The 24,575-nt window shown below is 40.2% G+C and overlaps 1 protein-coding gene across 4 annotated transcripts in view; it reads left to right on the plus strand.

Moving 5' to 3' along the window:
* LOC131737501 (FYVE, RhoGEF and PH domain-containing protein 4-like) overlaps nucleotides 1–24,575 on the plus strand; it is a 138,982-nt gene that overhangs the window by 54,429 nt on the left and 59,978 nt on the right. For 2 of the 4 annotated variants that reach the window (XM_059026809.1, XM_059026810.1), the window contains exon 2: nucleotides 23,671–23,760. In XM_059026809.1, the coding sequence (XP_058882792.1) occupies nucleotides 23,671–23,760 (90 nt within the window). Of the gene's footprint in view, nucleotides 1–15,284; nucleotides 15,600–20,285; nucleotides 20,486–23,670; nucleotides 23,761–24,575 lie in introns of those variants that run through there. The other 2 variants (XM_059026814.1, XM_059026811.1) reach the window with 2 other exon arrangements.

The following is a 24,575-nucleotide window of genomic DNA, read 5'->3' on the forward strand; positions in this document are numbered from 1 at the left end:
CACCTCTATATTAATAAGTTTAGAGAGAGCTGTAGCTACAAATTTCCAGAAACTTTGGATACGTGGACATTCCCAAAACATATGGAGATAAGTGCAGACTGCCCCTAGAGTGCACCCATGGCACAGATTATCAGTAGAAACCTTCATTTGAAATCGACGATATGGGGTAGCATAAAATCGATGTACAAATTTAAAATGAACCAATTGGTGTGCTAAGTTTTTAGAAGATGTGAATATATTTTCCCAAATTCTATCCCACACAGGGCTAACACCGAGCTTGTTGAGTTCCCTATCCCAAACAGAAGTTACAGCAAGAGAACTGATATTGTGAGTTACAAAGTTATTATAAAGAGATGATACAAGACCTCTGGTGGCAGGAGTTGAACTAAGTAATTGAGCTAAAGGGTGAGTGGACAATGCCACATTCCATGGAACTCCATAAGCATGAAGGGCGGAGCGAAGCCTAAGATACATAAAATAAGAGGACCCAGGGAGTGAGTAAGTCCCCTTAAGATCTTGGAATGTGCGTAAGCCTGTATCATCAAAAATATCATTCAAAACGTGAACGTTTCCAGTGGACCAGGGTGGGTAAAAGAAAGGCTGTGAGCCTGTCAACAGAAAGAAATTATTCCAGATTGGGGAGAATTTATGAAAATTAAAAGAAATACCAAGGTATTTATTAGCTTTCTTCCAGATGTCTAATGAATTGGCAATAATGGGGCCCATTCGTAAAGATATAGCCCTATTTGTAAGGCCAGAGAATGGGAGATCTTGGATCCTAATAGGTTTAATTATAGCCTCTTCTATTGCACGCCATGAAACTGGGGCACTTGGGTCCAGCCATGTCTTAAAAATTCTCAGCTAAAAGGACCAATAATAGAATTTAAAGTTTGGCATAGCTAGACCACCAAGTATTTTGGGACGTTGCAAAGTAGCCAATCGAATTCTAGGACGTTTGCTATTCCACAAAAAACACTGCACATAGAATAAATTTCTTCCAAATATTTGTGAGGGAGTGTAACAGGGCGAGCAGCCCTGTACATTGTTTATTTATTTTTAGATCGGGGTCTCCCCCTCCGCCCCTGTGCAGAGTATTGTTTTTGTTTATTATGATTTATTGTATTATTGTATTTATGTCGGCGAGCGCCGTATGTTTTATTGTATTGTATTTATGACGGCGTAGCGCCGTGTTCTTGTTTTGTTTATTTTTAAAACGTGTCCTGGCAGAGGCGAGATCGGTGCTCGTCCTCTGCCAGGAGTAATAATTAAAACTCGTGCAGAAGGTCACCTGTTATAAAAAGCCTGCAGATCTCCAACTCAGGGTGGGTGTCAGAAGGAGAGAGTGTGTGAGACAGGAGACGGAGTTACTTAAAACGAAACTAAATCATAGCATACAGGAACAGTGACAGTGACTGCCCAGCCTGACCTGTATGGTTCATGGTTTATTTATTTTGGATTTTGTGTTCGTGATTTGTTTTTGTTTACCCTTTTATTTTGCTCTGTGAGCAAGTGTTCTTTTGTTTAAATATTTATTTTATTTTTGGTTGCTTTAAATAAAACGTCGCCCGCGCCACTGCATCATACCTTTTTGATTTTGTTGTCCCTTCTTCTGCCGTGACGTCAGACCCTCAGCCATTCCTGCCACAGGGAGTGATAAAGGTAGCATTGAGAATAGAAAATTAATGCGAGGAAGAACATTCATTTTAATAATAGAAATTCTACCATGCAGCATAAGTTGCAAAGGAGACCATCTTGCCAAATCAGCTTTGATTTTAATCAAGGCACCTGTAAAATTATCTTTGCGAATCTGTTGAAAGTTAGGGTGTATTTTAATGCCCAGATACGTAAAATCTGAAGTTTGTATTTGAACAGGGATGTCAGGAGGGAGAGGGGCAGTTTTAGCTGCTGGGTTCAGGGGCATTAGGACAGACTTGGACCAGTTTATTTTGTACCCAGGCAGAGAGCCAAATTCATCAAATAGTTTCAGAGCCTGTGGAATTGATTTGGAAATGTCAGAGAGAAAAAGTAGTATGTCATCAGCATAAAGAGATATGTGATGTTTGGATCCCTTTATGTCAGTGGGGGTGATGCCAGGGTTTTGCCTAACAGCCTGAGCTAGGGGTTCCAAGGAAAGGGCAAAGAGCAAGGGAGAAAGCGGGCAGCCTTGCCATGTGCCTCTTTCAAGTGGAAACTGAGGAGACATAACTGAGCCGGTTTGCACACACGCAGTAGGGTTGGTGTATAAAGTGCGGACCATATTAATAAAAGAGGGACCAAAACCAAAACGTTCCAAAACTGCCCATAAATAGTTCCATTCCAAGCGATCAAATGCTTTTTCAGCATCTAAAGAAAACACCGCACAGGAAACTGATTTATTGGGGGCCGAGTCAAGAACATGCAAAAGTCGACGCATATTGTCAGATGCGAGCCGTCCCTTCATAAAATCTGTCTGGTCATAATGGATTAAATTACCTACGTATAATTCTAATCTTTTGGTTAATACTTTGGCAAATAATATTAAATCCGAATTCAAGAGTGAAAGGGGCCTATAACTGGAGCATTCCTGAGGATCTTTACCCTTTTTGAGAAGTAGTGAAATCAAAGCTGACTTCTGATCTCTGTGAAATGAGCCAGTTTGTAAAGAATAATTTATAGAATTTAGAATTAAAGGGCCAACCATATCCCAGACTGCCAAAAGTAATTCAGGCAGAATGCCATCTAAACCTGGAGACTTACGTTTTTGCATGGACGCAGCTGCAGCTTTTAATTCCTCCAAAGTGATAGGAGCGTCTAATTGTTCAGCTTGATCAGCCACTAGGTTAGGCAAATTCAGTGAATTCAGAAATTCCCTAGTCCTATTCAAATCAGAAACAGATTCAGATTTGTAAAGCTGAGAGTAAAAATGTTGAAAAACTTTATTAACTTGGGAGGGTTGGGAAAGCATTGTGCCATTGCAGTCCTTAATAGCATCAATAGAAGCCAAATGTTCTGATTGTTTAAGTCTTAAAGCCAAGAACCTGCTAGGCCTTTCAGCATGTTCATAGTAAAGCTGTCTAGTTTTAAGAAGCAGAAATTCTGCTTTAGATCTGGTCAGATTTCTAAAATCTGCTTTCAGGGAAGCGAGCTGTCTTGCTCTGGTTTCTATAAAGTTAACCTTTTGTAATGTTTCTGACTGTAAAATGTGAGCCTCTAATTGAGAAATATGCTTATTACGAGTTTTGTTTAGGTTAGATGCAAATGAAGTGCAACTGCCTCTGATGAAACACTTTGTGACTTCCCATAATGAATGGGGGTTAAGATCAGGGTCGTAGTTGATTTCTAAAAAGGTTTTCAATCCATTGGATATATACTTTAAAAAATCCTCGTTCTGAAGGAGAAAGGAGTTAAAGCGCCATCTTTTGGCACGGGCTGCTCCAAGAATAAAATTAAATGAATACAAAACTGGGGCGTGATGATTTCCATTACACGAGAGTAGATGTTAAAACTTCATGCTGATTTGAACTCGGCTCTCGCCAAGATAAGCACCAACTAAGACGTAGCTTTACAGTAAACTAATGTGATCCATATGCGTCTCCATCCATTTACGTTTCCTTCCATATGATGATGTAGATATCCTTCTGTCTGGTGTTAATGGCTGAAGTGTAATGCTGGCTCCAGGGATCAGCTTATTTTGCCTCCCTGGCGCATCAGCACACACAACGGCTGCGATGCTGGCTCCGGGGATCAACCAAAGTGCGGCCTCCCCAGCGCATCAGCATGACAACCGTCTGGATTGAGCTAAGTAGGGTACATCTCTGGGGTTTTCAAGTGGGCACCTTCCATCCTCAGTGTTTCGTCGACTAGCCCACGACACCTCAAGAGGGCTCGACGGTGATTCTGGCGTCCCAGCATCACCCCCCTCCGTCCCCCACTCAACTCAGCCCAGCTTACTTACCTGTCCCCAGCCAGAATCTTTCCGTCTCAACCACAGCCAGTTGCTGCTCCTCTCTGCTGCTTCAGATAAGTTCTTCACTGTGCGACGCAACTCTTGGCCACTGAATCCGACGTCTCTGAGAAACCGGGTTGTAGAGTGTGCCACAAATCCTCGACAACCCACTTCCACTGGGTAAACCCGAACTCTCCATCCTCGCTGTTCCGCTTCAGTGGCTAGTTGAGCATACCGCAGTTTCTTCCTCTCATACGCCTCATCTACAGCGTCCTCCCATGGCACTGTTAACTCTACCAGGTGAACAAGGCGTGCTGATCCAGACCACAAGACAATATCTGGTCGAAGGTTAGTGGTGGCAATCTCAGGTGGAAAAATAAGCCGTTGACCAACATCTGCCAGCATATTCCAGTCTCTAGCAGCTTCCAGTTGTCCTGGGCGAGAATTGGTTTTAACACCTTTTCTTGGTGGTTGCTCTCCTGGGCGGAGGAATGTTGTCTTTTGTGTGTAATGTTTTGATGGAACAGGTGGCAACTTATTGGTCATGTTACGCTTGTCTTCCAATGCTAAGGCCAAACATCGCAGCACCTGGTCATGGCGCCAAGTAAACCGTCCTTGGCTAAGAGCCACCTTACATCCTGTCAAAATGTGCCTTAATGTTGCAGGTGATGAACACAAAGGACATGAGGGATCCTCTCCTACCCAGAGGTTTAGGTTCTGTGGTGATGGGAGAACATCATATGTTGACCTGATGAGGAAACTGATCCTGCTCTGTTCCATTGACCATAGGTCTTGCCAGCCAATCTTGCGTTGTTCCACACTCTCCCATCTCATCCATTCTCCCTGTTTGGCCTGGGAAATGGCCTTTATACACCTCATCCTCTCCTCCTGCTTTTGCACCTCGTTGACTACCAGCTTCCTTCTTTGAGCTGGGGCCGCCTTGTGCCATGTAGGAGGAGTTGAACTGAAACCAAGACCCCCTCTTCCATGCTGAACTTGCCCCATGATATCACAAATTCGAAGGGCAGCCTTTGCATCTTCCACAGCTTTCTTTGCCGCCCACTTTCTTCCAGTTTTCAACACAGGTGCTGCCTCCCTTACGCATTTATCGCGTGACTCTACTAATGTCATTTCCAGTCTGACCTTGGCGCACTTAAACTCCTCGGTTAGAGCAGAGACTGGTAGCTGCAGTATTCCTTTACCATAAAGTCCCACTCTGCTGAGGCAGCGTGGAACTCCCAACCATTTCCTGATGTATGAACTGATTAAAGCTTCCAGCTTCTCTACTGTTGTCAAAGAAACCTCGTACACAGTCAGTGGCCACAGCAACCTCGGCAGTAGACCAAACTGAAAGCACCAGAGTTTTAGTTTACCTGGTAGAGCGCAGCTGTCTATGCTCTTCAACCCTTCCACTGCTTGTTGTCTAACTTCTCCCACACGAACTGTGTCCTTTAGATCCCCGTCGTACCATCTCCCAAGACTCTTCACTGGCTTCTCAGACACTGTTGGTATTGCCTCACCATTAATGAAGAATGTTTTATCTACTACTTTGCCTTTAATTATAGAGATGCTCCTTGATTTAGTGGGCTTGAATTGCATTCGTGCCCATTCAATGTTATTGGTTAATTTGCCCAATAATCGATTAGTGCAGGCTACTGTTGTAGTCATGGTTGTCATGTCATCCATGTATGCTCGAATTGGTGGTAGTCGCATTCCAGAAGCCAAGCGCTCTCCTCCTACTACCCATTTTGATGCCCTAATGATTACTTCCATTGCCATGGTAAAAGCCAGTGGAGAAATGGTGCATCCTGCCATTATTCCAACCTCTAGGCATTGCCATGTAGTGCTGAATTCTGAAGTTGAAAAACTGAATTGCAAATCTCCAAAATAGGCTTTCACTAAATGCCTATTTTGGAGATTTGCAATTCAGTTTTTCAACTGAAATAAGGATTGGTAATATGTCGGTGGAAATAATATAATGCAAAATACTAGGGGAGATAAATATCTAATCAATGCGAGAGTAAGTCTTGTGGGGATGGGAAAAGAAAGAAAAATCTTTTACATTCGGATTTCTAATGCGCCATGCGTCCCATACATTTAAATCCTGTGCAAAGTTCTGGAAAGATTTTGAAACTGCTACACGAGGCTCTGCAGCGCTGTGAGAGGTATCGAGCGCCGGGTTAAAAACCAGATTGAAGTCACCACCTAAGAGAATTGCAGCATCAGGAAATTCAGATAATTTGAGTCTAACGTTTTCTAAAAACTGAGGATCAAATGCATTGGGTGCATATAAAGACGCAAGACACAATTTAGTCCCATTGAAAGTAAAAATCACAAAACAAAATCTACCTTCTGCATCACCCCCAGAGACACCAGGATCAAAACTCCCTTTGACTTATTCAGGGCTCATGAATGGGCAATAATTTTATAATGTTTGTTTTGGAATCTGTGTACGTCGGCAGCTTTAGTAGTATATGTATTTTATGATATGCCGATAACCACTTCTCCAAATGTGATTCAGCTTGCTTGCACCAGTCTTTTCCAAAAGTTATTGAGAGTATCACAGTCTGGGAATATACTGCATGGATGAAGATGTCCTTTTTTCTTTCCATCTGTATATTGCATTTTGATCTGCACAGACTCATGTTATAGTTTGTTATAGTTAGTCTGCTAAGAAATAAATAATAATGATAATATAGTTCCAGCACTGGGGAAGCATGTATGTTTAGGATTGTCCTGTAAATCAGTAAGGTCTGTGAAAGGGCAGGGATGTGGATTGTAGCTTGCCGGTATTCCGATCCACTGCTGATACAATTATTACTATAGAGACACATTTTCTGAACCGCGTCAACACTGGTAGCAAGCATCTTTTAACCCTTGAAAGGTGCTTGAGAGCTGACTGTCAAAACAGGAAGTGGATTGAGAGTTATTTCTACTGCCTTTTTATGGTTTTCCTAATTTAAAAAGTATAAATATGCTTTGTTTTCAACTTCTTTCAAAATATGTGATTTTCATCTGTGTTTGATTTGCTGTTTTTAGCAGTTTTTATTATTATGGTCGTACTTTGAAATTCATGCCCTTGGGTTGACTTTTCTTTGAAACATTTTGATCAACCTCTTACTTGTATTGTTTGAATTCCTGTTTCAGCTGTGTTTTATGGGCTTACTTCCTGAACTGAGGCACGGAGAAGAACGTCACGCAGCCTCGTTCACACATTAAGTGCTATGTTCATAAACCTAGCAAAAATAAATACATAAATACAACAAAAAACTTTGACACCTTTCTGTTTTTAATTTTAACATTCTATTGGAATGCCTGTGGTTTCTAAAAATGAGGAAGTTGGAACAAAAACTAAATAAAAATGTTGACTTATTTGCTGTAAGCTCGCACTGTGGTTGTTGACAAATAATATGTAGGGCAAGAAAACAAAAATGTAATTTGAAATGAAATAAAAAAAAGATGTACATATTTGATCAATTGACTTTGCAGTGACCTCATCTTTCGAGCGTGTGTGAGGACACCACAGGTTAGTGATTTGTTGTAAATATCAAGTAAACCATGGTCAGCAGTCAGTCTGTGTAATGCACACTGTGTGCTAATTGAGTCACAATGTCACAGGGATAATGGGCTCTACTGAACAGCAGCGGTTCTCATACTGCTGTCATTTAAACTGTTCAAATGTGGAACAGTTGTGATTCAGTACAAATATTAAGTAACAATACCTCTGTATCTGTTCAGCCATAGCAATGGTAAAGTTAAACAAAACAATTCATTATGCCTGTGTGTAGTTAATGTTATTAACCCCCTAGGTTACATAAGGAATTGAGCGGTCGTTCAAACGGTTTCTTCTTAAAATACATTTGAGAGGGACTCGGGTATCGCAAGGAAACTGATCATTTGGAGGCCCAGTTGTACCTGAAAGGGTTAAAACAATGTAAGATTTACATTTAGTTCACTTATATTTAGTGCTGGGACAAATATCTGAATATTCGAACAGATATTTCTGGACATGTATTCGGACACAAAAATGAGAAGTTTGTATTCTCTACAAATAACAAAAATACCTTGCACTTATTTACCGCCTCACCAGAATTTGCGTGACAGTTTCAAAAAATGGCAAATGAAAAAATGCTCTGTGTGATATGTGAGATTAATATACATTAAAAAAAACACAGAATCAACACAGCAGCTCTTGAGCCTCTATTTAAAAGTTTTAGGCAGCAAAGAGTAAACAAACCAGATTATGCGTGTGCACCCTTAGTTATCTCTATGGAAAGCCGTATGGGACAAAAATGCATTGTGCTGCTTTAAAGCGAGTCAGAATCTTATAGGACAGAAATGCCTTGTAAACAGTACCCAACTTCCAGAAAATGTTGTGTAGTGATTTTTATATAGACTGTATCTATCTATCTATCTATCTATCTATCTATCTATCTATCTATCTATCTATCTATCTATCTATATATATATATATATATATATATAATATATATATAATATATTATTGTGACTTTCTGTTATGTGGAATGTAATTAACGAAAACCAAAACAGCCATTTCCATGTTTGTTTTATTTGAAGTGTTAAATTTTAGTTTTTGTTTGCTTGTTCAGCTACAAAAAGGCACAAGTAAACCTCATGTTCTTACTTTATGAAAACGTGTCTGGCCACTGTTTTACTGTGAAGAAACAGCAATGGCAAAGAATGAAAAAAAAAATGCTTTGTCAACTTTATGTATTATTTATTTCAGGAATAAACAAAACAACATTTAACTTGAACTGCTATTTGAGCAATATAATGGCTTTTATTACTTTTTGAAAAATTAACAAATATTTAAATTGAGAAATATCCGAACATGAAAATCCCGTGTTCGTCCCAGCGCTGCTTATCTTGCTGATTGCAGGATTGCATTTGCGTATCAGTGGAGTCCAGAGCTGTAGTTTTTGTACTGTGGAGGGACACTCAAGTGTAGGAGAGGATTCCTTCAACACAGTCAGAGTTCACTCTGCTGCTAGTTTTTGTTTTGTTACGATTGTAGTACAGCTCAGTCTCTAAACTGTTCTTTTTACTGATATTTTCTTTATTTTGTACACGTGTTGTAAGAAGATAAATCCAGATCATGTACTTCAACCATCAACTGTGTTGGCCTCCATTATTCAACACGCTACCACACCAGGTGAAACTAACCCACGGCCTGACACAAATATGAACCTTCCTGAATCTTTACATATTTTTACAAATTAACTAAATAGTCAAATATGCACTGTCAGGGGTTTGATTTTCATAATCTCTGGTCCTTTATTGATTATTTAAACAGTGGTTCTGTTGAGATCCGCTGCTGATCAATTGAACAGACCCCAATCCAGACAGCAGCAGAACCTTTTCCAGACAACAGCATTACCAAAACTGGCGACACAGTGGATTTGCACAGTGGTGCTGATACAGTAGCAGCCTGGTACTGATGTCATACTTTGGCAGTGTGTTTGTTGAAATATAAATGCTATCACTCGCTCCACTCTTCCTGAGTGCCGCCTTGGCAGCATAGTACAGAACTTTTACATTGCCACTGTAGTTTCACACAACAGAAAACTGTTTGTTAAAGGAAGTTAAACAGCCAGTCACAGCAATGTGCGCAGACACATTAGTCTCATAGCTTTGTTAATATCCAGCAGATGCGGGTTTCCTTCCCCCATCTCTAGGAAGGCAGATACACATTTTGAAATCACTCCAACAGGTCGTTCACATGTCATAAGAGTCACGAGAAAAGTCTAAAACAGTATGTGCACTTTAAGCTTGCGCACAGTAATACAGCGTAATGTAGGAAAAAGGACAATAAAATGGCTATAGGAACTACAGAAGGTTTTTTTATTTTTTTACTTGAAAGGTAATTTGCATATTTTACTTGGTGGGTGGGTGTGTGTGTATAATTATGAACGGTTTGCAGTGTACAGGTGATGCAAGTGCTCCAAACAACGACAGACACAAAGTTCACGGTGCAAAACAGTTGTTTTATTTTCTGTTTCCTGGTTTGTAACCGGTTAAATAATAGTACTCGCTCTACACAGCGATGTGTATCGCCAGCATATAAGCCACTGGGTCCAGTCCCAAAATAATACAGTAAGAATAACACACAACACAGACCCGGTCACTTCTCCTGATAGTGAGTGCAGGTGTGGTGCAAGGCAATAATGGTGACAGTAGTGTAGTGTAGTGTAGTGTAGTCCGGGTTGGTGCTGGCCTGTAGCGACAGCTCCTGGTTTGTGATAGCCGTCTAACAATGACAAACACAGACAGTTAGTAAGCAAACAAAACACTTAACACTCGCAATACGTTTTCCACATTTAGTTTCCTTTACCGGTCCTTACGATAACAATAACAAAGGAACAGATTACAGCATCACATCTCCTGTTATACCCTTAGTCACGCCCCCTGCGATAGCTAGTTCAATCACATCTTTTCCAATCCATGACTGACACATCACGTACCGCAATAGGGCGATGACTTTGGGCATTGTGACTCCGCACCCTTCCTGGATGGCTGTCTTCCGACTGACCCTGGAATGAACTGCAGAACCATCTAGTCCAGGGCACACTGTTCCTGTTATCCAGCGCCCTCACAGGTCGGGAGGGAGATTGTTCACTAGGATTCATTCGCTCTCTGTCACAATTTGGATCTGGATATATATACACTACCGGTCAAAAGTTTTAGAACACCTCCATTTTTCCAGTTTTTATTGAAATTTACGCAGTTTAATGTCTCAATGTACTCTGAAATTAAAGCATAGAACAAATAAACAATTTTGGAGATAAAAAAGAAATCATGGAATCGTTTTGTTTAACAAAATTTAATCTAAATTTTTGAGTCATCAAGGTAGCCACCTTTTGCAGATATAACAGCCGAACACACTCGTGGCATTCTTTCTACAATGGAAATCAAATATTGTTCGGAAAGTTCTTCCCAACACTGTTGCAGAAGTTCCCACAAATGTGTTGCACTTGTAGGTAGGTTGCTTTGCTTTCACCCTTCTGTCCAGTTCATCCCAAACCAGCTCGATGGGGTTTAAGTCTGGAGACTGTGCTGGCCATTCCATGATTTGAAGCCTACCGTCTTGTTCTTTTCTTCTAAGGTAGTTCTGACATAGCCTGGAGGTATGTTTTTGGTCATTATCTTGCTGTAGGATGAACCCCTGACCAACTAGGCGTATACCAGAGGGTATTGCATGGCGCTGCAAAATGCTGTGGTAGCAGTTTTGGTTCAGGGTGCCACTCACTCTGTGCAAGTCGCCGACTCTGGATCCAGCAAAATAGCCCGAGACCATCACGCTTCCTCCTCCATGTTTGACGGTGTCACACACCGAGGAACCATCCTTTCGCCTACTCGACGGCATACAAAAACCCTGCGTGATGAACCGAAGATTTCAAATTTTGATTCATCGGTCCATAAGACCTTCTTCCAGTCTTCAGTAGTCCACTGGCGGTGCTTCATGGCCCAGGCAAGCCTCTTTTTCTTATTTTGCCATCTTAGCAATGGCTTTCTTACTGCCACTCGACCTGTCAAACCTGCAGCTCGAAGTCTTCTCTTCACAGTTGAAACTGAGACTTGCCTACTTCGACCAGTGTTAAGCTGTGCTTGAAGCTGTTGTCCTGTGAGCCGCCTATCACGCAAGCTGTTGACTCTCAGAAACTTGTCTTCTGATTCTGTTGTGGCTTTGGGTCTGCCAGATCTCTTCCTGTCAGAGTTTCCTCCAGTTTCCAAGTGCCTTTTGATGGTGTAGGAAACTGTACTCACTGACACCTTGGCTTTCTTTGCAATTTCTCTAAAGGAAAGACCTACACTTTTAAGGGTTATAATGGTCTGTCTGTCTTCCTTTGTTAATTGCCTTTTTCTCGCCATTATGAGAGCAATATACTACTTCCTGCAGTACAATACTGTCCAAATAATGCTTAAGAGGGTGTAGTAACACAGTCTGTTCCAACACTGCTTTTATACAGACAGAGGGTTTGTTTTCAGGTTTCCCTGAAAAAGGCCTTTTTGTATAACTCTGAAATGTACATTATTTTTCAGTTTTCGGTAACCTATACTTTTTTTTTAACCTCTGGCAGTTTACCGCTTACCTTTGTACCATTTCAGGTTATTCACTGGACTTGAACTGCTTAAATTTCAATAAAAACTAGAAAAATGGGGGTGTTCTAAAACTTTTGACCAGTAGTGTGTGTGTATATATATATATATATATATATATATATATATATATATATATATATATATATATATATATATATATATATGGATGGATGAATAATATATGAGTCAGAATATATTCCCACATAATATGTCTGGAGTTGGTTTTGAGCCAAAACTAACAAGGCCCAAATGTTGACTAGAGCAATCTGGCTCATGCTGTGTCTCAATCAACAAAAATATGGCTAAACAGAATAAACAGAAATGTTCCTTGTGGCAGTGAAAACTTCACGCAGGCGTGGCTGTTTGTTATTGCGTAGGCTCACGAATGACCGTCAAGCATTTTGTCTCGCTCAACCCGGGTCAAAATGTGTCAACCCAAATCCTGAAGTGGGTCGCTGGGACCCGGGTTAACCCAGGTACGACCCAGGTAAATGGTTTCCGGTCCCAGATAGGAGTGCCAGTGAAAGGGGCTTTATTTTTGTGTGGGAATATTTCTACTGCCTTTTTATGGTTTTCCTAGTTTAAAAAATATAAATATGCTATATAGGCCTATTGTATGTGTCTTACCTTCTTTCTTAAGCTATTTTTGTTTGGCTGAAAGTTGTGTTTAATTTGTGTAAACTGGGGCGCGCTGCTTTAGAAAATGCTGCACACATGTCTGCGCAGATAACGCTGCTATGCTTCGGAGAGCACTTGGTAAAGTCGTCCCCATTTTTATTTATTTTTTCAAAGGTGTCCAGGGCTGCGTCCCAAACCGCACCCTTGCTCACTCTTTACCTTCCCTTGAGGGGCAGAAGTACTATGCTCGCCATCTTACGGGTTTTCCCAATTCCTTAGGGAACGAGTGAAGGGAGCTTTATGTGCCCTTCACTGCACCCTTCGACTGAGTGTACAAAACAGTTGACTTCTGTGGAAGTTTTTTTGTGCTGAAGTTCCAGAACTCTTTGCGTTAAAGGCGGAGACAAGTGGGAACAATTTGCAAATATGGCAGACGCGGCTGCACATAAATATAATGTAGTTAGCTTGGAAATTGTAAATATTGTTAAGTTATTTAACAAGCAAATTATTTGTGAAATGTATGTTGTATTGAGTCGCTTAGATAATAAAATTAATCTTTTAAATCTATGATCACAATTTAAATATATGATTGTAAAGTACAGAGAAAAATCTTTTCAGTACATATCAATTGCTGGAATTAATTTTCTATCAATTAATTAATTAATGAGCTAGATAGGTAGCTACAAAACTAGCAGATATGTAAGCAAGCAATATATTTCAAAATTATTATTATTATTATTATTATTTTTTATGAAATACATGGACAGAGGAAGAGACCCTAAAACTGATCCAGCTGCGTGCGGCAAACGATGTCCTCTTCACGGGGAAAAGAAACGCCGCGAAGCCGGGCTGGAAGTGGCATTCGAAAATTTTATTAACCAATATCAAACTTTTTCAAATTATCTCAAAGTTTAAAAATAACCATACACATGTAAAATGTTCTAAATACGTTTAGTAGGGCAATAGTGCGGCGAAGACGTCTCCTATTTGCTGAAATCCTTGCTACAGTTCTTTGGAACAGGAATAGTGCAAATGCTGCAGCCATTCTTCCAAACTACAATCTGACAACAAAAGATTGCATAGCTTCTTGCTCAGTCAAAGGTAAAGGCGCTGAATGGTGATGCTGAAGTGCGTGTAGCAACACCCTACTCCCTCGCTCACCCAAGTGCGCACACTGTGACGTCAGTAAACGTCACGCGAAGTGTACACTTGTCGAAGGGTGTAGGGTGCAAGGAAATGGTTTGGGACGCAGCCCAGGTCCTTTTCAGGTAGCCGGTGACACTAAACGCAAATGCTACATTACGAGTGTTTTTCTTCTTGTATTTTCAATTTTCTTGCTCTTTTAAAAACTTTGTTTAAATTCTTCTGTCAATTTTTGTGAAGTTCTTTTTTTTTCAATATATATATATATATATATATATATATATATATATATATATATATATATATATATATATATATATAATATTATATTCCTCTGTTTGATAAGTTTTTCCCATTTACATCAATGCATTTCAACTGTGATTACTCACTCCAAGACCATGTGTTGCTTGCACCTTATTCAGTGTTAGATGCATTATATTATAAATATCAGTAGACAGCATAGTCTGCACTTTGTTAAAACCTAGAGGACTGGGACAGAGGGAGATCAGTGTCCCATGCTTCCAGCTATAATGACCTCAAGTGGGGTCCATCATCAATAATGCACATGCTGTTCTTCAAACCCCTTGCTAACTAAATCGGGTGTCCCTTGTTCCCCAGGGCTATTGTCTGAGACCTTTAGCAGTGCTACAGGAAACCAGTCACTCAGGAAGAGACACAGCATGTCACAGCTGTGGGATTTAACAATTGGTGTTCTGAGAGCGGCTTTCTCCATATCCCCAGGCTTGATGGAGAGGAGGGAGAGGAGCCATTAGCTGACATGTTGAATTAGGCCGAATGAAGCACAGATTGAGGTAGCAGTAGTATAGGCACTGATGTGCTTTTCAGTCCAAAATGGTTTAGACCATTTACACAATTAAACCATTACCATTTATACTTTTATATTACAATTACCGGTAACCTGTTTCTAAACAAATACGACCAACTTTCATGGAATAACGCTTAGATACATTTAATGTACCATTTTCAGTAACGTTTTCTACAACAAAATGCTTTTTTAGATGCAATTCCAGTGCATGTTCCTATTTCATCTTGAATGCGTTGGTCACTTTAATTCTTTGGACCGCTGTCATTTAAATCATTAAAAGAAGTGGAGTTTGATAGAACCAGCATCTAACATCTCATTTTGTGCCTGTCCAGTGGATTTTTGTCTTTTTAAAATAAGTACATCTACAACTGAATATTAAAACAGAGGTGGTAATTAGGTCTGCCACTGTTCACATCAATTTAATAGAACCCAAGTCATGATGAACCTAAATGTATCAAACCCGAAGGACATTAAACCAATGTCCCTCTCTTTTGTTGTGAGGAGCTTGGAGCACTCAAGACCCTGACCTCTGGTGCAGCCAGTCCTGCTGTGTGTATTGTGGTGTGTGTTAATCCCTCTGCCTCACTCTGAAGGGCTCAATAGCATCTGCTGGGCATGCCCAGTGGCAGGCAGGGAGGGCTGTGAGTTTCTTCACTGCAGACTTGCACAGGCTGAGAGGAAGAGCAGCACAATAGCAGCAATTGTAATCACAGCAGAAGCAGAGACAGCAGCACCAGCAGAGCTCAGCCCTAGACATGGTTTCTGCTGATAGTACCATATGCTCGCTGTCTGCTGGAATGTGATTATCCTTGCAGTGCTGGGTGTCTGGAGGAAAGCAGGGCAGCTCATGCTGAATCAAGTTGTCTGCCTTGAGATTCTCTGGAAGAAGGGCTGAAGCTTTGCTGGCTCGAGGAGACACAGGGCACAGGGATTTCACAGAACTCGCTGGAGTGCTGCTTACGTGAGGTCAGTGCTGCCTTTTGGAAAGGGATTTTACTGGGTACTGGTTCACGGAAACCCCAGTCTTTTATTATACAGTTTCTTGCAGGCTGTCTTAATGCATGGGGATTGGAAATGGACATTGGCTAGTGTGACTACAAAAGTGCTTTAGAAAGATTTTTTAAGTCTAAATGATTATGGCAGAGAAGCTGAAGCATATTATCCTTTTTTACTGGGAGCTGATGCTGATGCTGATGTCGTAGCAGTAAGGGCTGTGCTTTGTTTAAAAAAAAAAATCTACTTGTCCTAAAAAAAAAAAAAAAAAAAAAAAAGGGGATACAAAAGATTCTGATTGTTTGTTCAGTGGCCTTTTCCGCATTCACTGCTTTGAGCCCATATAGCTTCAGTGTGTTGTGTGGATTGATCAGAGGGGTCTGTGATATTTAAAACAGTTTTTCCTTTCCTCCTATCGGGCTGCTAATGTCCGAGGGGCCACTGCAGGGTACAGCAGGTCACAATTCTGAGCATTTGCCTGCTTTCTTAACAGCCAAAAAGCAGAAGCCGCTTATCAATGTCTCAACTGCTTGAGCTTTGCACAACCTGCGGTTATAATGAAAGCAGTGTATGTCCAGGCATTTGGTATTTGTGTTTGGCAGTGACTGACAATCATTGAACACTGGAGAGTGAGACTCTTGTGTTTCTGCTAATGAGCTGCATCCTTATACTGTGCTTTATTAGCAGCTTCCAGCAGTCTGCTGGCTGTTTAATCTGTGCTAAACCCCTTAGATGTTTTAATATGACTTTCATTGCACTGCAGTTTCTGTCCTACATTATGATGCGGTAGGTTTATTAGGGTTGAAACGGTTATAAAGCACATCTTGATGGAAGCATGTACACCCATGTCTTGACATGTTTAAGTAACCCCCTGCTCACAGAGAGAATTGATTTTAGAGCTGGGGTTATTTGTAATAATTAATTATTAAAGGCTGTAAATAATTGATGTACAGTATGGAAGGCAACTGTCCAGTGTCATGCCACTTGTAATTTAATAAATACATTCATAAATAAAAACACACATTTAGTAGTGACAGCATCGTTCATAGTGGTGATGAACATGCGTCTGTGATCGCTGCTGTGATCCAAAAAATTCCGGTTGTAAAAGACGCTCTCAATGTCGAACACCGGTAAAGCCAAATGAGAACTTTTCTATAAACTGAATGATCCATAACTATAACACACTCAAACGTAAGATATGTAGTAATAGTAAAAATGAGTAAGACCAGCTGAATCACATAGAAAATTAAGGATGTGACATAGTGATAAAGTGTTAGTCATACAACCCACGGCTATGATCTTTGTATAGACCAAAACAGTGCAACTGTGCTAGAGAACACTTCCTTGGAATTTTTTTTTTTTAAATTAAAACCAGCAAGGCTTGCATTTGTTATGAAAAAGGAAGAGAGGCTGACTTGCAGGGTTTGGTACAATCATATAGACACTCGACATGCAGTTCTAGTCCTGTAATGGTTTAGAGTAAGTGTTAAGTGTAGCTGAGGCACCTCATCGTGTTATGAAGTTCCAGGGACTCCCATTGCATGCCAGTATGTTCCATTCCTGGTTTTAGTATGAGTTTTAATAAGACACACCTGAGCTTGTTACCTATACACAGTGACTAATCAAGCTCGTATTAAAACCTGGAATGGATGAATCTGCTATGCAATAGGAGTCTTATTTCCATCTCTGAAGTTTTCATAGAAGTGCATAGATAGATAGTGTAAGAACACAGGCAACCAGCATTACCATCATGTTCATTTATTCAGAAAGGTCTTTCCTGGCTTCCACACATTTTTGCCCCTGTAGAAATACAGTCAATACGGGTAATTTAGCAAAAATACAATGGAATTATGTTACACAGAGAAGGATGAAAACGTCAGTCACTGTTACGGTGTATCAGATATCAAGTATTCAGATTTCACATATGGACGGGGCTGTCTTGTTTATTTGCATTGTTGATAGTCTTTGGTCCTGAGAAATATAGGTGTCTCACACTTACCCTATTTCATGCAACTGGGTCAACGGAAGAATTATTCAAATCGATTCCACAGATTCTTTGCTGGATTGAGATCCAGGGATTGTGTCGGCCAATGAAGATGATTGTGAACCAATCACAGACAATACCAGAACACAGCATGAGTTACATTATCATCTTGAAGGTGTGCTTGGCCGTCAGGGTAGACTTTACAGCATTCTGAGGGGGACTTGGTCAGCAGCTATGGTCCAGGTACCCACTGGACAGTGTTTTAGTTAAGAAGGGAGCACTGGATGGGAAGAGAAAGGGAGGTGTAATGCAGATGTAATTTTTCAGGTAGCCTATGAAGTTGTCAACATAACTGTAGGATTGTAAGTACCAGTACATTGAAAATATACAGCTTTGTTATTCCCTTTCTACATAGGGACTGAATACAACCCCCTTTATTATTAATTGCATGTGATATTCATTCCAGCTTTAAAATGGCAGTGCTGGTAATTTTATGTGCATTTGCCTTGACAGTAATTGACCAGGGCTGCAGCTGTCCGGCAGTGGCCCAGCAGGACTTCTGTTTTAATTACACAAGCAGCAGCAGAAGGAGCTGCAACAGCTAATAACCCAGGGAAGGCAAGGGCTCCTCCACATGTACACAAAGCGCGTGCACCAGACCAGTCTGCACAGAACATCGGGAGCTGCTTTTCATCAATGGTAAACACTATGAGAAATGTTTTGGCTAATACTTCTTCAGTCTACTATAGGCACCAGCTGATTGGTTATGTGATTGAGCGGTTTGAATTTTCGGATCACTCATTGTAACGTTTTTTAGCTGGGTTTGATCAAGTTTTATATATGTTGAGGTAAAACGTTTTTTTTTTTTTAATTGACAAGTAGCTTCAACTCTTATTTATAATTTTCACCTTTTCTTTACTGTCCATTTACAGTCATTTTTTGGGGATTATGTTGCTCCAAATTTGAATTTTAATCTTTTTTCCACCTGACGTTATCTTTGCCTGTAGAGTCCTAGTTGTTGGCTCATGTTGATATCTTCCTGATTCCAAAGAAATCACATGGTGTGGTGACTTTTCATCTATTGAAACACGGGTGCTAAGGCAATTGTTGTAATCGGCATCTGCAGCATAGGACGCCTTTCATAACCTTGAACTTGCTTACAGAGCAAGTCTTTAGTCAGGGTTGAAGCTTTCCACATTCTTTCAATTTTTAAGCCCGCAGCGTCAATAAAATCACATTGTGTGTGTGGTGTAAATCTGTGTGTTGAAATGTTTACTTCTATTACTCTGTACTGCCTGTATGCCCTTGGTGGTCCTTAGCAATTTGCTGAGCCAACAGTATTGCTGAACACGCAGTAAAATACGATGGTTGAGATCCTGTAGTCAGATTTTATAGTATCTGAACATTTTGCTTTAAAGAAACAGGTTGAATCCACGTCATTCAGTTGCTGTGTCCTAGGCAAGACTTTCAAATCCATTCTTTATGTACAGTAGCAATATTGTTGTTGTTATTATTATTATTATTATTATTATTATTATTATTTATTTCTTAGCAGATGCCCTTATCCCCTTGTTACAAGATATCACATTATTTTGACATACAATTACATTATTTTTTACACATTATTTTTACATACAATTACCCATTTATACAGCTGGGTTTTTACTGGAGCAATCTAGGTAAAGTACCTTGCTCAAAGGTACAGCAGCAGTGTCCCCCACCTGGGATTGAACCCACAATCCTCCGGTCAAGAGTCCAGGGCCCTAACCACTACTCCACACTGCTGCCCTGTTACTGTTACTATTTACCTTGTGCTGAAAATATTTGAGGTACTGTATTTTCTTGTGTTTTTTATTTTACTTCAATGAAGGGCAAGTAAGTTTGTCTGCTATATACAAATATGGTAGAGAGGTACGGCTCAGTCTGTCTCTGTCTGTCACACCGAACACTATAACTGCCTTGATTCTGTATCAATCTCAAACAAACTATCTTACACTCCTAGCCTCTATAGACTTTTTAGATTGCATTTGGCTATACTGTGCTAAACTCTTGATTTGGTACAAATATGTTTTACTGTCAGGTACTTTGTGATTGCGAGGACCCTCTGTATGTGCGTGCATAGGTTTCCTTCTCATTCTTTCTTACATTTGGTCTTTCTGCTGTTTTAAGTATAGTGCAACTGTCCAGATTTGACACAGAAGTACAGGGCTGTGAGTATACTGTACAGAGAAAATCATTGGAAATGATTGCAAAACAAAGCACTGCAATACAGCATTTGGGAATTTACAAACCAGCATTCCAAAAACAGTTCTTCCCGTGCACGTAATAAAACGTGCATTGATCTGTTTCCATCGGTACCATTCATTTTGTAGCAGCATGTGTAAATGACACATGGCAGAGGTCCATCGGTTAATAGAGGGGATCGTCTCATAGGATTGAATATGGTAGGTTCTACTGTATTGTGAGTAAAGAAAAAGTGCAATGCATGACCCTGAAACAAAGCTTCCGAGAACTAGGATGTCCACCTGCACTTAGAGGGGGATTTTTTTATTCCAAAGCAAGTCATTTGTAAGTTGATTGCATGTCAAGGCTATCAAACACAGCATGTGAGTCTCTTTAGGGTACTTCTGGAACAACTGGAGGCGTGTTGTTGTACCAAAGGCACAGCCCAGGCTAAGTTAAGTATTAACAATATTAATTCAGTTAACTTCCCTTGTAAAATAGAAGATGGTTGTGTGTGAGTAGGATGTGTAGCGATAGCATTTAAAACTGCTTGGATTGGGGTTTTATGTATTTATTTATTTATATTTTTATAAGCAATCTACACCAAAGACTGTGGACATGTATTTCCGTGGAAAACAACCGACATTATCAGGTACTGGTAGATTTGTATTTTGTTTTGTTGAAGAATTAATTAGAGTGTTTTTCAAGTAAAATACTAAACTGTATTTGCCACAAAAAGAGCCGCTCCCCTTTTTATACTGCAATAAACAGAGAGAAACATTGAGACATTTACAGAGGTTGTGTAAAAGCTGCCTCTCTCTCTCTCTATATATATATATATATATAATAAATAAATTGAAGGACAGTCTTTGTGGAGTTAGGTCATGAATATTTGTGTTATGCTAGCTTTGTATATGTGTTTGTCTGTACTTTGTGGCAGGTGATTTTTTGAAAGCATTGCTGTGGAAATTGACCCCGTTTGTTAAATACCACACAGTACCACACAGTTCAAAATACAAGAAACAGCAGCCGGCTGTGATAATGTTGCTCTTGGCTGCGACAATGCTGCTGATGCTAGTAGAGGGAAAGAAATAGATTGTAAAGCCTTAGTGGTGCTCAATTACTGTGTAGTGCTTATTACCAGGAATGATTTACTGAAAGGTACAAGGATTATACTAACTGCAGCTTGTTAAGGAAATCAGTGTGTACTTCCTTTATAAAGGGTAGCAAAGTGTAATAAAGCATAGTGAAAACATGGTATACTAGCATTGGTAAGCACTGTAAAGCCCAAAGATGTAAAGGGAAAAACTGCAAAATTACTGCTACAGATTTACTATGGTAAAGTGTGGGCTCTGTATTTTCATACAGGTGAAAAAATGTTTTAATGTCTTAGAAACCCTGCTGGGGAGGGGGGGGGGACATAAGCAGAGCATAATTTAAAATGAAAATCCCCCACAAAGAGGAAGTCATTTTTTTATTTTTTTATTTGCTGCTTAATCATCAGGAACATTTCTACTGCTTTCCGTACCATAGATAAGGTTGTGCAACGTATAGTTACTTCTCCTGCAAAGCTGTCTCCATTTGCTTCTATTTGAATATGCTGCTGCTGTTGCTGGCTATGTTTTGGAGCCCCAACGGCATTGGTTTCATAGTCTTTTTAGACACGCTCTTGTAAGAAACACACAATGTATTAACTGAATCAATAATCATTGCAAGTGGAGTTCTCCACGGGAGCTGAATTTGTGACTTGATTTCAGATGTCTTCATTACTTGCAATCTCATATAGCCGGCACAGTGCTCAGCTTGTCCTTTACAGACTCGGTTGCTAAGTGGTCTGTGGAGTTTTATACAGCCGGGTAGTTGTAAAATTAAACTGAAGGAAAGAATGTGTTTTGATAGGAAATCTGGCACACCAGGTGACAGAACATTCAGTGATAGCCTCCATCTACTGACAAGTACCATACAGTGCTGTTCAAATGTTTTGCTGCATTTTTTCTGTTGCTGTTGCAAATGTATTTGCGTCATAAGCAGTCTGCTTATATATGAAAATACAAGAACGCGTTGGATAATGCATCACGTTCTTACACAGAGTCATAATCCATGTTGTGTAAGTCATTAAACTGATGCAAGGATACTGTGACTGCATAGTCAGCATAGTGTAGTAAATAGCAGTGGGTAGAGCTTGCTATGGATTATGCTGGGTTTTCAAAACAACCTCATATTCAAATTTGATGGTTTCTTTAAAATGGGTCCCTGTGGCAAAGTGCCCCGCCCCTGTGTGCATTTGTGTGTTCTGTGTTGTATGTTGCGTGCGTGTGTTAATGTTGGTGTATAGAGATTGGTACACGGGATATAAACGGGTCTGTGTTTCACGTGTATTTAAAAAGTGTAGATTTGTATTTAGGCACGAGGAGAGCACAAATCACTTCACGTGCTGGTTAAATATAATATGTGAACACGGGGTTGCACAGAATTAATTCACGTGCTGGGATTCAAGTGAATAATTAATTAGTAATTGAATCCCAGCACAACAGTATAAATAGGCACATTTTTAGTCAGTCAGGGTTGGGTGTTCGGAAGAGGAGAACGGGTGAGAGAGAGAGGAGAGTTAAAGCAGTAAAAACGTGAAATATAAGTGTTTGTTCTCACCGTGTTTGTTTGTCTCCGTGCACCGTTTGTTTAGTGTTAGTCCGTTTTGTCTGTCTCTTTATTTTGGCGCAAGTGCCGTGTCCTGTTTTGTGTACCATTTAAAACCTTTTTATTTGTTAATAAACGCTGAGTGCAGCCATTGCACTCAGCTCATCATCACCACCGTCTCTGTCTGTGTATTCCTGTCTGGTCTGACGCCACCCACTCTTGCCGTCTTTGTGACAGTCCCCCACCCCCAAAGCACTTAGTTGATGTGTTGAACACAGTTTCCAATACAGAGGAGAGCCTGTCTTGACCCTCCGTTGCACCTAAGTAACCACCTACTTGTGTGTGTGTCTGTTTGTGGTTTAAGGTAATCCACACTAATGGTTTTGTAACACTTGCTCTCCGACAGTAAGACCCGTCTAGCCATGACAGCGTGAACACTGTTCGCTGTTATGTAATGTATTTGGTATATTGTATTAATGGTGGTAAACCTTTACCTCAGTACTGAGCTGGGATCTTATATAATTGGACAAAACAGTTTGACCTGGATTCTGTGCAAAATACAACAGGGAAATTGCAAGGGCCTGGAGAGCTGTTTTTATTACGGTGGGGTGGGGAGGACACAACCCTTGAGGGCCATTTTTTCACTCCAGGTTTTATAGTTAAAATGACCAGAATTGGTCAGGTGCTTGAGACTGCTATCGTCAGCAGTTGCAGTTCAGGTGAGACCCACAGTGTATTAACCAGACCTCCTACAGTATGCAACCATTCATGTTGCACCTCTGTTACCTGTTTGCAGTTTACCATTCTCTCACCCCACTGCTAGAATTAACTATACAGGACTCACAATCAGACAACCAAAGATTGAATGTCTTTAAGGTTTTTTGTCAATGCAAATTCAGGGATGGAAATAAGACTCCTATTGTATAGCAGTTTCACCCATTCCAGGTATTACAGCATTACAAGCTTGATTAGCCATAGTGTCTAGGAAACAAGCTCAGGTGAGTCTTATTAAACCCATAGTAAAACTAGAAATGGATCAAACTGCTGTGCAACAGGAATCTTATTTCCAGCCCTGGCCAACAAAACCTGCTATTGTAGTGGAAATACAAAAAATAAAATCTACATTAGATTACTTTACGTAATTGTTTAATAAAAAAGAATGTTTCCTGATTTGTTTTGTTTTGTGTGTTTTTTTTTCAGAAAAGAAAGGTAAACCGCACTGTTTCAGCTCGCATCCCCAGGTCCCCGATGAAGGAGCCTGTGTGGTTTTGAAAGTCTCTCAAACAAAAGGTATCCAAATCTACTGCTTTCTCTGTTGAAATAAAATGATGTACATTTATGTTGTGCTTTAGGAAAACGAAATCAGGCCAACACTCCAAGAAGAATAGATATTAGCCAGCCTGCATAAAATGGATGATTTGGACTCCGAAATTAAGGTTAAAGAGTAAGTAGCGTGGTTCTGAAAATATAGCTTTTCACTTTTCCACCTGGAATTTTTATTTTCATTGTTAATATCCTGACAACGTTTTACACTGAACTTTACAGTCTGTTTCAAAGCTCTTCTCAAAATGTCCTCTCTAGTGCACTGACTGTGTAAGGATTACTGCCCACATTGTCAAATGGGTAACACAGCAATAACGATCCAGTGTTATAATTGCTCTTCCTGCAGTGATTTAGAGCATGGTTATAATTATCAAGTGCATTAATATAATTGCCTATTTTGTTCTCCTTACAAGCTGATGTCAGTGTTGCATTTGTGTAAATTCATTGATCCCTTGGTCTGGGGAACATTGCTTCATCAGGGTCATTTTGGGAGAAAAACATTTTGTATGTGCGACGGCCCCTCCTGAAACTATCTCGCTGATTTGGTGGCGTGACGCAAAATATGGTGGGGTGTTAGTCGTGCGCTAACAAATTTCAATTAAAGAATCAACGTCTCCCTGTACAGTTCCTCAAACCCAAGTCATATTTCCGTACGAAATGTGTGTGTGTTTCTGTGTGTGTGTGCGTGGGTGTGTGTGTGCAGAGCAGGGGGTTGTTTGGGGGGTAGGTTTCAACGTGCTCACCTACATACACGTCAAATCAGATTAAATAATCAGATATGC

The sequence above is a fragment of the Acipenser ruthenus genome, chromosome 7 (genome assembly GCF_902713425.1).
Source record: "Acipenser ruthenus chromosome 7, fAciRut3.2 maternal haplotype, whole genome shotgun sequence".
In the NCBI taxonomy this organism is placed as follows: Eukaryota; Metazoa; Chordata; class Actinopteri; order Acipenseriformes; family Acipenseridae; genus Acipenser; species Acipenser ruthenus.